Below are 12,548 nucleotides of genomic sequence, written 5' to 3'. Positions count from 1 at the left end.
CACTTCACCCTGGTGTCTCCTGCCTTTTCACTGGTTCTGGCTCCCACCTGCGGATTCCATTCCCTGAGACAGAGCCACAAGGACTGAGGGAGTTAGAATTTAGTCCTTGTGGGGAAGAGGGGGAAGATCTAGAAAGAGAAACTTCCTGAGAAGTTGCCTTTGGAGATGGCTAGATCTGAGAGAGAACAGTGAGCCCTGAAAGCCCAGGTGCATTCTCTTCAAACTTGACCCTCGAGGCATTTCTGTTTACTCCTCCCTGTAGGGAGAGCCACCACTTACCCAGGGACTGAGTTTGCTGCTTGCAGGACTGAACTTGTAAGAATCAAGGACACAGGATGCAGCCATGAGGTATTTCCAATGACCTTCAAGTAAAGGAGACGGGACATGTGGCCTTCCCCAACCTGGCCAGCCCATTCCCCATGGCACCTGTCCTTTCCTTGGTCCTCAGAAGCTGCTTGGAGACAGATGTGAGTTAGGGTGCATTCCACAGGAGGAGACCCCAGCGCCTGATGGAGGGGCAGATGATGGGAAGGGGGCACACCTCAACGTGTGCTATTGATCACATGAGGCCTGCTGGGAAGGGGGCGGTGGCATACAGCACTGCCCAAGCTGTCACACGGGAAGGGCAAGGCAGCCAGTGCCATCTGCCCACCCCATCGACCATGCGTGAAGCCTGCTCCCTCTTTGACATCTCTAGCTGGTCCAACAGATACTCACACTTTACTAGCCAAAGACAGTCCACAGAGGGAGTAAATTGCCAGGACATGCCAGCTGCTCCAAGGGCAGCTCTGGAATGTCTACAGCCATCGGATACTGGTCCCTCCCTGTGTGTGACAACAGTGCCACCAGCTCCTTCAGTCAGGTGGCACTACCCGTGAGCTAAGTAGTGAGGCAGCTGCTCTCAGAACCTGGCCCTGAGGACTCCTCCCAGGTGACAAGCCCACTTAGCGACACCAGTAGCCAAGGCTGGGCAAGTGCCAGGTGCAGCCATGCAGTCTTTCGGGGAAACAGGTTGCTCAGGTGCACACTGGCTCAGCAGAAGAAGCCGAGGCCACTTGGGAGAGCTTTAACCTCCCTCAAAGTACAAATGCCAAGAGCATTGTATCTTTCGCAAGAAAGCTGTGACATCATCAGGGTCTTTCATATTTTTAAAATGGAACTTTTCAAAATGGCAGCAGGGATAGCGACTGGGCTGGGAACAGTGGAGAAAGCTTTTCCTCTTCCCCTACAGAACAGTGTGGCTGAAGAGCCCTGATGCTGAGCTCAGTCCTCAGCCAGGTATTGTCCCTCAAGCCTTGATAGCCCAAACGGTACATGACCACACCCCAGGCTCTAACTGTACCTACAAAAACAAGGAGGGGAGCCTGCAGGGCCTGCAACTGTCACCCAGACACCAGACCTCTCTCTTCTTAGCAAGGCAGTGAAACTTCCCTCTGGCAGAAAAACAGCATTAGGGCTTTGTAGGTCCGCAGGAGCCTGTTCTGCATCAGCCTGAAGGCAATGAACAGGATCTCCATGCCGATGATGATGTAGATGGAGAAGAAGAGGAAGAAATGAGGGTGAGCCAGCATGACGTCCCCAAACCCAATGGTGGTCAGCGTGACAAAGCAGAAATAGAAAGCGTCCTCGAAGCCCAGCTCCGTCTCCCAGAAGGGGAGGATGGCAGCTGCACAGGAGATGTAGGCCAGGATGACCAGGGCGATGACCGGGAGAGGGACGTCCAGCCTCTCTACCTGCTGGCCCACTTCGTCCAGGTTGCTAAGGATGGAACAGGACAGCCGCCCCAGCACCAGCTCGGGGCATGAGTTGCTCCTCTCCAGAGGCTGCATGGGTGGTTGTAGCACGCTGTGTTTCTCCGCAGCCAATCTCTCCAGCAGCCTCACGCTGCAGGTTGGAGACGCAGGCTGCCTGCTGGGCTGGGGGTCTGGGAGCTCCTCCGCACCGACATCTATGACAATCCGAGGGATGGCTCCGTCCAGGGCTTTGCTGTCCGGCTGCTTCCGGCACAGCAGGCGGGAGCACCTCCTGGAGACAGCATGGCGGAGGCACAGGAGCATTTGTAACCTACTGTAAGCCTTGGATAAGATGGTGGCCAGGATGTCCCCTATGTCTGTGAGGACCAGGAACATCAAAGGGATTCCAAAGAGGGCATAGAGCATGCACAGGATCTTGCCAAGCCTGGTGACAGGGTACATGTGGCCATAACCTGGGAAACAAGGCAGAGCCTGGTGTTGGTGTCAATCTCCCACCATCCCCCATCGGCGCAAAAGAGACTTGCTGTTTCTTCTCCCGAACATGAAACTTTACACAGTGAAAGTAATCAGCCTGAGTTAGGTGACACCTCCAGGGTAAAGCCTGTGCCTCGCATGCCTAACGCTGTGATTTCAGTCCCTGGTGCTGAAGATACGTGAATGAATAAACACTAATCTCAGGGCGTCGCCCTGTGTCTGGCAGACAGATGGGGGGTGCTCAGAACCAGAAGGAAAGCTTTGACGGGGGCTCTCTGGAGATGAAGAGCTGCCCTTGTTTTATTGTGGCTGTTGGGGTGTGTCCCCAGAGGCTGGGCTCCACTCACCTGGAGGTGTGAGGCCCTCACTCCCACTTGGTTTTTCATCCTGCCCCAAGTGCTGGCTTCTAAGAGCTGCCCTGGTCCTTGGGGTGTCTGGACTTCTTGGTGTGTTTGTTTTTATAACACACATTACATGCCAAAGATGCGGACTGCAGTATGTACTGCAGGGAAAAGCAGGGAGAGGGCAAGTTACAGCCAGAGGGTCAGGGCGCTAGGAGTCCTGGCCCAGGTGGAGGAGGTGTGGCACTGGGGCTGGACTTTCAGGTTTCAGAAGCATCAGGGTCAGAGGGCCAGTCCTCCCTCTCTCTCTCTCTCTCTCTCTCTCTCTCTCTCTCTCTCTCCCTCCCTCCCTTCCCTCTCCCCCCCCCTTCTGCCTGGGCTCCCCTTGCAGACCTCACAGCTACTTGGGGCATCAGCATCTTCTGTCTGACAGCACTGATGATATGGGCTGACCCTCTGAAACTGTAAGCAACCCTAAATCTATGCTTCTAGAGCTGCCTTGATCGTGGTGCCTCCTGGCAGCAATGGAACCATGACTGGGACAGCCAGTGTGGCTGCCAGACATGGATCAGAGGGAGGGTAGTGAGGTGAAGCTGGGGAGAGGAAGAGTCTAAGGACTTAAAGAAAGAAGGGGTGCCTCGGAGTGTAAGAGGGGTGCTGGGATTGGAACACAGAGCCAGCACCTCTGAATCCTCTCCAATAGGCTGAATTTTGAGTGAGTTCCCTCTCAGAACACAGAGGACAGGAAGTGATGTGGCAGAGACCATGAACTGGCTGCCCCACTGTGGTCCGTGAGCTCTGTGACCTGGCCCGAGGGGCCTCATCAACTGCTTCCTCGATTTCCTTGGGTGCAGAAGCAAAGGGCAGCCCTTAATCCCCAAGGTACTGGAGCAGGGCCTGGGACTCCCACTACTTGGGTGGCTGAGGCAGGAGGATAGGAAATTCAAAACCAGCTGAGCCTAGAGCATCAGCGCAGACTCCTGTGCCCAAGCTTTGCGTAGGCCCCACGGAGCCCACAGTGCTTTGGGGTTCGAGGGCTGTGAGCGAGCCCCCACACAAGAAGCACCTCATTTCCAGTGGGGCAGAAGCCTTCTGGTCTCATGCATCTCAGAGAGGTGGCGACAGGCTCCCAAGCACGGCCGCCAGGGTCAGAGCTTGGAGTTAAAGTTATTTCAAAGAGCCAGATCTGATACCGCTTGCACAATCTGTAAAGTGCTTTTTAGAGTCAAACCCCTGCACAGCAGAACTTCTGGCAATCTCCATTACTGCCGAGTTAATGGACAATGAGGAGATAAGGCTGGTGACCTGGGCCATGTAGCATCACACAAGAGCCTGAGCCTGAGCCTTTCTCCCAGGCCTTGCCTGGGAACATGCTCTCGGTGGGCTTCCTAGGACCCTCTGAGTGAGGTGTGTTTACAGCCCAGAAGATCTGCTGCGCTCTGGAAAAAACCCCAGAGGCAGGTCTCCAAGGGCATACCACTCCACAGAGGGAACAGACTCTGCACCAATTCCCGAACGCTGAAAGGCAGAGTGGAAAACCATCGCTTCCTACGATGCATTTGTTATTCTGATACAATCACTCCACAGCACTTAGCCTGTAGGTTTCAATAGCCCAAGTCTTGCCCTTCCTGATTGCAGGGGCCGAGCCAAGGGAGGGCTGAGCAGCCTCTCACCTACCAGGTGTTACTTTCCCAGCACACTCAGTCTTCCGGGTGAGTCAGAGAGGCAGGGCTGACGTACCCACCATCTTCCTCCAGGGACTTTTGGGCACGAGCTTTCCTAACTGACTCCTACAGTGTGGAGTGGTTTGGGCTTTCCAGAGATTTAAACCAAGCCAATGCATTTCAGCTTCACCAGTGACTGAGGCCTGGGCTCCCGTGGGCAGGTGCCTGGTCTTGGGTTCTGCTAGGGCAGGGGCGGGCTCACAGGGCTTGTGAGAGGTAGGGAGGGGGTGTGCAGCTGGGCCTTGTGGATGATGTCCCCAATGTCAGTGCCCCAGAGGGGGCAGAGAGGCGGCTGCTTGGCGGACTGCTAGCAGGAGTAAATATTCCCACCTCATCAACATGGTGGCACAAGCCTGTAGTCACAGCTCGGGAGGTGGACACAGAGGAGGAGAAATTCCAGGTTACTCAAAGGTAGTTCTAGAGGACTGACCACTTAAGAGCAGTGGTTCTCAGCCTGTGGGTTGTGACCCCTTTGGGGGCAGAAAGACCGTTTCATAGAGGTCGCCTAAGGTCATCGGAAAACACATTTTACATTATGATTCATAACAGTAGCAAAGTCATAGTTATGAAGTAGCAATAAAAATAATTTTATGGTTGGGGTCTCCACAACCTGAGGAACTGTACTAAAGGGTCCCAGAGTTAAGAAGGCTGAGAACCACTGGGCTAAGACATTGCAGACGCCATGCTTGATGGATCTGAACACTAATTTGCATTCCTCACGACCTCCTCAGTTGTGTGGACTCCGTGGGTCCAACACTCCTTGACCAGTGGCTGAGGTCATGACTCTCAGCAAACCTCATCTGGAATGTCTGGAGATGGTCTTGGTGAGCTTTGTGGGTGGTGGCTGATGAGCCACGCTCCTGTGTCCACCAGGAGGACAGACATGCTCCCTACAGTGAATTACTCAGTTACAGTGGCCGTGGGGGCCACCAGGAGATCTACGTTCTTGGCGGGGTGGGGGTGGCCTGAGTTCTTGCCGCCCAGCTTCTCCCCGGCATCCTACTCAAGGCTGCTCCTTCACACTGGTCCCTGGACTCAGCTTGGGGCATGTGGTGAGGAGGGAAGCTTCCGAGGAGGGAAGCTGCAGCCTGTGTGGCCGGAGCAGGAAGCAAGCTGAGCGCAGCTCCCTTGCTCTCTACCTCCTGCCCCATACACCGCTGCCTCGGCTCCTGCTGCCACAGCGGGTCCCTGGGTAGAGGGCACCTTCTGCCTCTAATCCTGCATTGCTTTTCTCGATATTTTGTCACAGCCACACAAGTAGCTAACAGAGGGGGTGGTCGCCGCCCTGTTGCCCTGGCCATCTGGAGTCTGCAGTCCTCGCTCCTGCGGCCGCTGTGAGAACTAAAAGAATCACTTGGTCCTTGAGTGTGTGGCTGTGTTTCTATGCTTTCTACCCATTACCCACATTACCACTCTGCCTGTCTCCAGTCAAGTAACCAAGACTGGTTCTGAAGTACCCATGGCTACCCAAGCTCTCGTGCAGCCGTGAGGCGTGAGTGGGTAGACTACGTGAGGACCATGCTGAGGTCCCCGGGAATGGCTGCTCCCCTGGTTCTTCTTGAACTGCCCTCACCCACTTAGGAGTAGATCCATTGGTCACCCAGTGAGTCCATCTCTGGCTAAGGCCACTGGGGAGAGGGAAGGCGGTAAATGGGAGGCTTCTGGGACAAGATTTCTGCCGGTTATAGAGAAGCCAGGAAGGAAAGAGGACAGTCTCTTTCCTAATTTCGTGGCTTATGTCTGGAAGAAAAGCGGGCTGTGTGGGCCTCCTGGGACCCACTGAGCAAGCGGGTTGTTGGAGGACCCTGATGTCCGAGGTTGCAGTCCAGATGAGCTTCAGGACTCCCTCTCCCCAGCAGGGCCTCCTGCTCTCTGCCTGACCTCATCTGGAGAGTGTCGCTAGACAGACTCTAACCACACTTGATACATGGCCTTTGACACAGCTCCCTGCTAGCTCTCCCCTCCCCTCCCCTATAGAATAGTTATACTGAGTTCCTGTTCCCATGGTAGAAGCTGTTTAATGCGAATCAAGCACCCTTGAAGCACCTAGTTCTAACCACTTATGTACACCTGTCCTTGGAGCCCCCCACTCACTCCCCAAGGGGTGTGTGGCCTTTGTTCTCTGGCACTAAGGTTGCCCTAACCCTCTGAAGCGGTTCCTGGGGTGTGTGGTCCCTGTACAGTGCCCCCTGGCCAGTCCAGGCTTGAGTCTCCTCTTGGGCCCCTCCTGACTTCGTGGGCTGCTGGGAGGCCCCCAGGCAGGAGGACCACACAGGTGAAAAGGGTTGATATTCAGCGCCAGCGCCATGGGGGCTGTACATCTGTCCTGAACTGTACCCCCGCCTGCCTTGTCCTGGTGTGTGTGGTGGGGCAGCGGGATGACCATCTTGCATCGACTCCCATGGGTTGAGTCCGGTGGTCAGGCAGCTGCCTACAGGGCTGTGGCTGCTGCTGACACATACGGTTGCAGCCCACCCTTCCAAGCGCCCTAGAGGTAAGTCTGGTGTGGGCTGGGGGAGCCATGGACCCAAGCTCTGAGCTCAGCTCAGAGGGCAGCATCTCTTCAGAGGTTGCCCAGCTCTGAGTCCTGGAGGCTCCAAAACCCACAGCGGGACGCTGCAGTCTGCCATGCTGGTGTCTCGGGGCAGAACTCAAGAGCATGTTTGTGGCTCCTGTGGGCCTGGCCCTCCGAGGATGGGAGCCTGCTCTTCTTAGGGACAAGGACCCTAGGCCTCTGGCTGGCCAGGAGGGGCAGGGACTGAGCAGGGGCCATGCTCCTGATGAGAGTGAGGGCTCCTGGCTTGGCCTTCCCAGCAGGCCTGTCGGCTGCATTGCCAGATGGAGGTGGGCTAGCCTGGAACATGCCCTCGTTGCTGAAGCCCTCTCGGAGCTGGCTGGGACACAGAGTCCAAGTCTCCCCGTGACCTTGGAGGCCAGTTCTACAGAAAGCTTCCCAGATTTTGTTCCTAGGGGATGGCTCCCTAAAGGGGCCACTGAGGTTGGGCTCTAACGGGGTCATTTCTCTTGCCTGGAAGCTCCTTCCCTTTGCTCTGTCACACTTCAACTCACAAGTCACATCCACACGGAAGCCCTCCCTCCTCTGCACAGTCCAGAGTGCACCCATCTGCATTCCCTGCTGCTCCTGGTGTGTGCTCTTCAGTGGGGCGCCACTGAGTCCCAGCTTTCCTGCTGTCACTCTCTGCCATCAGACAGGCTTCCGGAGAGGACACCCAGCCTGTTGCTGTCTTGGAGGCACAGGTGGCATGCAGAGACAGAGGCAGTGGGCTCAAGAGTACATGAGTGTGTGACTGAGCCTCAGTATCTCTGTCTGGAGGACAGAAATGCTAGCCACACCTGTCTGTTTAGGGCATGAGAAGAACTATATGCATGAAAAAGTTAGGGCTTCGGTGGAGCGAGTGATGGATACTTGCCTCACCTGAGCAAGCTGTAGGCTTGAACACACACACACACACACACACACACACACACACACACACACACACACCAGAGGAACTAGGACATCTTAATTGCAATTATGCATTTGTGAGACAACAGGAAGAAAGAGGTGTGACAGAGGACGACCGTGTTCACGTCCCAGCTCCTGTGTCCTTTGCCACACAGGGTCCTGGCCTCCTTGTGGCCCCAAGAAGAGAGAGTGTGCTTTGAGGGTGCTCGCAGCCATCTTTAAATGGGCAATCTCTTGCTAGCAGAGAGGCAGTCCTTCCCCAAGCCGCAGACCTCCCTGACTCTAAAGGGAAACCCCTCTGGATGACTGTTTCTCGTGAGGAAGCTCTTTTTACCCTGTGGATGTCAAGTATAAGGACAGATGTGGCCAGCTTTGTCCTCTCCGGGGATCCTGCCCTTCCTGGGGCCACCATGTGCTCTAGGCTTCCACAGGGAGGCTCAGGAATCAGAGCGACCCTGCTGCCCAAGCAGCTTCCTGAGCCTCACAGACCCACAGCCTCACTTTGCAGGAACAGGACAAGGCTAAGTCTTAAGGTCCACTTGTGGGCACCAATTCCACTCACTGCCTGACATTACCCCTCTGGGCTCAAAATGTGGGGCTCACTGCGCCCCACTCCTGGGCCTATGTGAGCACCAGACATGGCCTGAATTGCCTAACAGCCTTTGCAGCCTGGGAAGGCACTCTACAGCATTCAGACCCTGGTGCTCTGGCCTCTGCTTCTCTCCTCCTGATGCCACACATAACCCCCTCTGTAGCTCTGGCCATTCCCAGCGAGGCACCTGAGCCCTGGATGCCATGAGTCTTTACCCGCTGGCCAGCTCCAGCCCAAGCCCACTTTCTCGGCATTCTGGACATCCCCATTTGTGGCCCTGACCCTCACCCAGCACCTCTCTGTCCAGCCTGCGCATCCACAGAAGCCTAGAACCCCAGTGCCAGCCTGGGTCTCCATGCAGGTCCCAGATCTTCCTCCAGGCTGCCCTCCCTGCCCCCCTCCAATCTCACAGCTGCTGTCCTAACTCAGGTTGACATCATTGCCCCTCTGGGCTTTACAGGAAGCTTCCTGTGGCCACGGTCCGTCCTGGTACACCTGTGCTGAAGCTGCAGGGGTCTCTGGGAGGCTGAGTCACCCAGTATTTCCCTGCTGGAAGTTTGTTGTCCTTGTTCCGCTCTCTCTCTTCCCCTCCCCTCTTCCCTCCTCTCCTTCTCTCTCCCTCCCCATCTCTCTCCCCCTCCCTTTCCCTCTTCCTCCCCCTCTTCTCTTCCCCTCTCTCCTTCCCCATCTCTCTCCTGCTCTCCTTCCCCCACTCTCTCTTCCTCTCATATTTCTTCACTCCTGACATAACCTCTGTAGAATCCCAGACATGTGTCTTGTTCTCAGGCCTTTGACTGCACTATGTGGGATCTGGAATATCCCTCCTCCTCCCCCACCTTTTTGCCTTCCCACCCAGGAACTCCAGCCCCTCAGAGGCCTTTAGAACAGCTCCAACCCAAGGCTGATGCTGATGCCCCTTTCTGTGCTTTCCGGACCTTCTGAGCACATCACTGTCATGCACAGATCCCTGCCTGCTCTGTTCCCAGCTGGCCCAGGCATCCAACTGCTTCACACCTGAGCAGTCAGGGGTGGGAAGGACTACAATTTGGCCTGTGCTTTGCTCACTGGCACCTTGTCCAGCCATGGGGCTGCACCCACCTGAAGAAGGAAGCATGCTGTCTTTTGATCTGCCCCCCACCCCTGGGGCCTATGGGCCAGTGGCAGCCCTTCTTGCTGCTGAACCCCTCCACCCCGGCCCGGGAAGAGCTGCGGAGGTAGGCAGAGCACTGCTTGCATGTCTCAGCACGCCTGCCCGCGGGTATCCCCCGCCTGCACTCACCCACTGTGCTGAACACGGTACAGCAGAAGAACAGAGCACTCAGAAAGGACCAGTCCTCGGGCGCCCGGAACCACTGGGGCTTCATCTGCTGCAGATGCTCACACAGGTCCTTCTTCCTGCCTTCCACCACTGCAGAGAAACCAGACAGGCCTGCCCAGTGAGAGGCCCCAGGCCAGCCACAGCCCCACCCACCCCCGCCACCCCGGCAACACTGCAGCCTGGAGGTCGAAGCCCTCCTGGAAAATGCTTCCACAGCTTAGAGCCAGTGGCTTGTGCCAGTGGAGACTGAGACGTCTAATAGGCCCACAGGGGCTGGTGTGACCTGAGCTCAGCAGCCCTGGGGATTCCTTCCTCCTTCCTTCCTTCTTGCTCTCCTCCTTCCCTCCTTCTTCCTTCCTTCCTTTCTTCCTTCCTTCTTCCTGCCTCCCTTCCTTCCTTCCCTCCTTCCTTCCTTCTGATCTCCAATGCTATAATAACCAAAGACAAACCTGAGATTCTGATCTTCATGACTCCGTCTCCCTGCTGTCGGGATTACAGGCATGGGGCTGTTGAGGCTCCCTGTGTGGTGCTGGGAATGGAATGCAGGCCTTATCCTTCCTAGGTAAGTGCTCTGCTGAGCTGCAGCCTCTGCCCTTTGAAGGAGTTCTTACTGTCCAAACCATTTCTTCCATGTTTCACTTTGTTGGTTTTGTTATTGTTTGGGTCTTGGGTTTCATGCCGTGAGATGGGGCCTTGCTGCACACCCTTGGTTTCAGCCTAGCACTGGCTACATGGACAGGCTGGACTCAGACTGCACCAGTTCTCCCGTCTTTGCTGCTGGGCCCTCAGATTATAGGCAGGCGCCGCTATATCCAGGCTTCTGTATTCATTTTAAAGAGGAATGAAAGCCTCAGCCGTCTCTCTTGTGGAATTCTAAATGGGAAGCAAAGGGCTTTCAGCAAGTCAGGCAGCGGTGAGAAGCAGGGCGCTGGCTCCTGTGGGCTTTGTGAGCACACTAAGCTACCAGCTCCAGCCTGGGGCTGGATAGGAAGCCTTGGTCCCTGGGCTAAGAGGATGGCAGAGAGCCTGGACCACAGGGGAAGTCACTCATTGGAATTGAATGGCACTGGCCTTGGAATCCAGACTCTGGCATCAAGACTCACCTTGACTATATAGCTCTAGAAGAAACACTTCTTTCTGAGCCTCAGTTTCCCCATTTGCAAAGCAGTGTGGCCTGTTGGTAAGAAGCTCAGAGTCTGGGGTGCAGCTGCCTAGAACAGAATTCCTGCCTTGTTTTCCTGCTATAAGAACCTCAAAAGTTTTGTACCCTTCCAGGGCCTGTTTCTAATCTATAAAAAGGGAGACTATTCTTACCCAGGGCACGGGGACCTGGGAGGAGTGAGTGGAAAAGGTGTGGTGGCATTTTACTAACATATCCACCCTTGGCTCTCCAGTGCTCCCTGACTGCTCACTTGCGGCTGTTCGTCCAGGATGCCCTTAGAAGCAAGGCTTCAGCCTGGCCCTGGAGAGCCTGGTTGATCCGGGGAGGGCTTGGAGATGAGGACTTGTGACAGATTCCCTGGATGCAGCTAGTGAGGGCTGGTGCAGGAGCCCTGGATGGGCTCCTGGGTGGGGTTCTTACAGCAGCCCCGTGTCCCGGCAGCACCTTGAGCAGCCCCAGCCACTGACGAGCTGTCTATGCTGAAGATGCAAGAGGAGGCACCTGCCCAGAGCCGGACTCCACCTCCTGGACCAGCTCCACTCAGCTCCCGCTGACAAGGCCTGCTCCCAAACCGTGTCCCCAGCAGCACAGAGGGGCCATATAGGGCCACGTGCAGAGGGAGGCAGGCTCTCAAACACTCTTACCTTGCTTGTCAGAGGCGATTTATTCATTTATCCTTTATTTTCTCCTGTTCTGTTGTCTCTATCTTTCGTCTCTTGTCCTCTCTTACTCTGTTGATTAATCCTTTGCGGGTCCAAACCAAGGGACGGAACACAAATGGCAGGCAGCAAGGGTTCCTGTTGAGTGTCTGCTGCCTCGCAGAAGCCTCATGCCTCCCATCTCTACTTTAAAAGGGTCCTTATGATTGGCAGGTCTCAGAGCATGGGTCCCCTTTTCTCTGCAAGACCAGCAAGGGCTCTGCTGGCATAGATCACACTCACTAAGCTAAAACAATAGCCTGCCTGGGCCATTCCCAGCCCATAACCCACCCCCACAGGTCCACCACAGCCCTCCCCTAAGCCCTGGGGGCTGGGTGGGGCTGCTGGGAGCCCTTAAGAGCACCTGCTTATGGCTCTTACTTTCCTCACTGCACCCATGGGAGGGCCTCTGCTCATCTTCCCACTGCCCAGAGCAGAGAAGGGAGACCCGTTTGCCTAAATTCTCTCAGGAGGGAGGAGGTGGCCGGCAGGCTGCCCACAGCCACAGTAGCGGCAAGGTGGCGACCTCTCCTCGGCACCCACCTGTCCTGTTGCACTTCAGGATGCTGCAGAGCTTGTCCAGGAACGTCTTCAGCTCGGGGTTCTCCTCTGCTGCTGGGTCAGGGCGGCCCTCGACGGCAGAGAAGAGAGCAGCGCCTGCCAGCGCGTAGGTCACCAGGCAGCAGAGGAAGCAGAGGCCGGGCAGAAGCTTGCCCAGGGCCTCGGGGCAACAACCCCTGGCCTTGCCCCGGGCCTTGGGGCAGCATCCCCTGGCCTCAGGTGGCTCCTCAGCCTCCATCCTCTCAGAGCAGCTCAGGAAGGACAGGAGGGATGTGCGCGAGGCTGCAGCATCCAGCCCGGGGCCAGCCGGAGGAAGGGGGGAGTGGCCGGAGAATGGCCGGGCTCCAGGCCTAAGTGGATGGTGCCTGCTTCCCAGAGGACCGGGAAAGCCTCCGGAACCAGCGAACAACTGGGATGGCGCCCCTGCCGGCGCCCCTACCGGAGCCCTGGAGCCCCAA

General features: G+C 56.3%; 1 protein-coding gene across 1 annotated transcript; it reads right to left on the bottom strand.

Annotated features, from left to right (window-relative positions):
* Nucleotides 1-1,183: 1,183 nt before the first annotated feature.
* Kcnk18 (potassium two pore domain channel subfamily K member 18) lies at nt 1,184-12,328 on the bottom strand. Its single transcript, XM_021643410.2, has 3 exons — nt 12,073-12,328; nt 9,631-9,759; nt 1,184-2,206 (listed from the first exon to the last, which is right to left on the bottom strand). Exons 1-3 carry the CDS (start codon nt 12,326-12,328, stop codon nt 1,410-1,412), a joined length of 1,182 nt encoding a protein of 393 aa, XP_021499085.1. The 3' UTR covers nt 1,184-1,409.
* Between the last annotated feature and the right edge of the window lie 220 nt (nt 12,329-12,548).

This window comes from Meriones unguiculatus, chromosome 1 (assembly GCF_030254825.1).
Source record: "Meriones unguiculatus strain TT.TT164.6M chromosome 1, Bangor_MerUng_6.1, whole genome shotgun sequence".
In the NCBI taxonomy this organism is placed as follows: Eukaryota; Metazoa; Chordata; class Mammalia; order Rodentia; family Muridae; genus Meriones; species Meriones unguiculatus.
The sequence above is the reverse complement of the archived record's forward strand: the minus strand, read 5'-3'. Positions and strand labels throughout refer to the sequence as shown.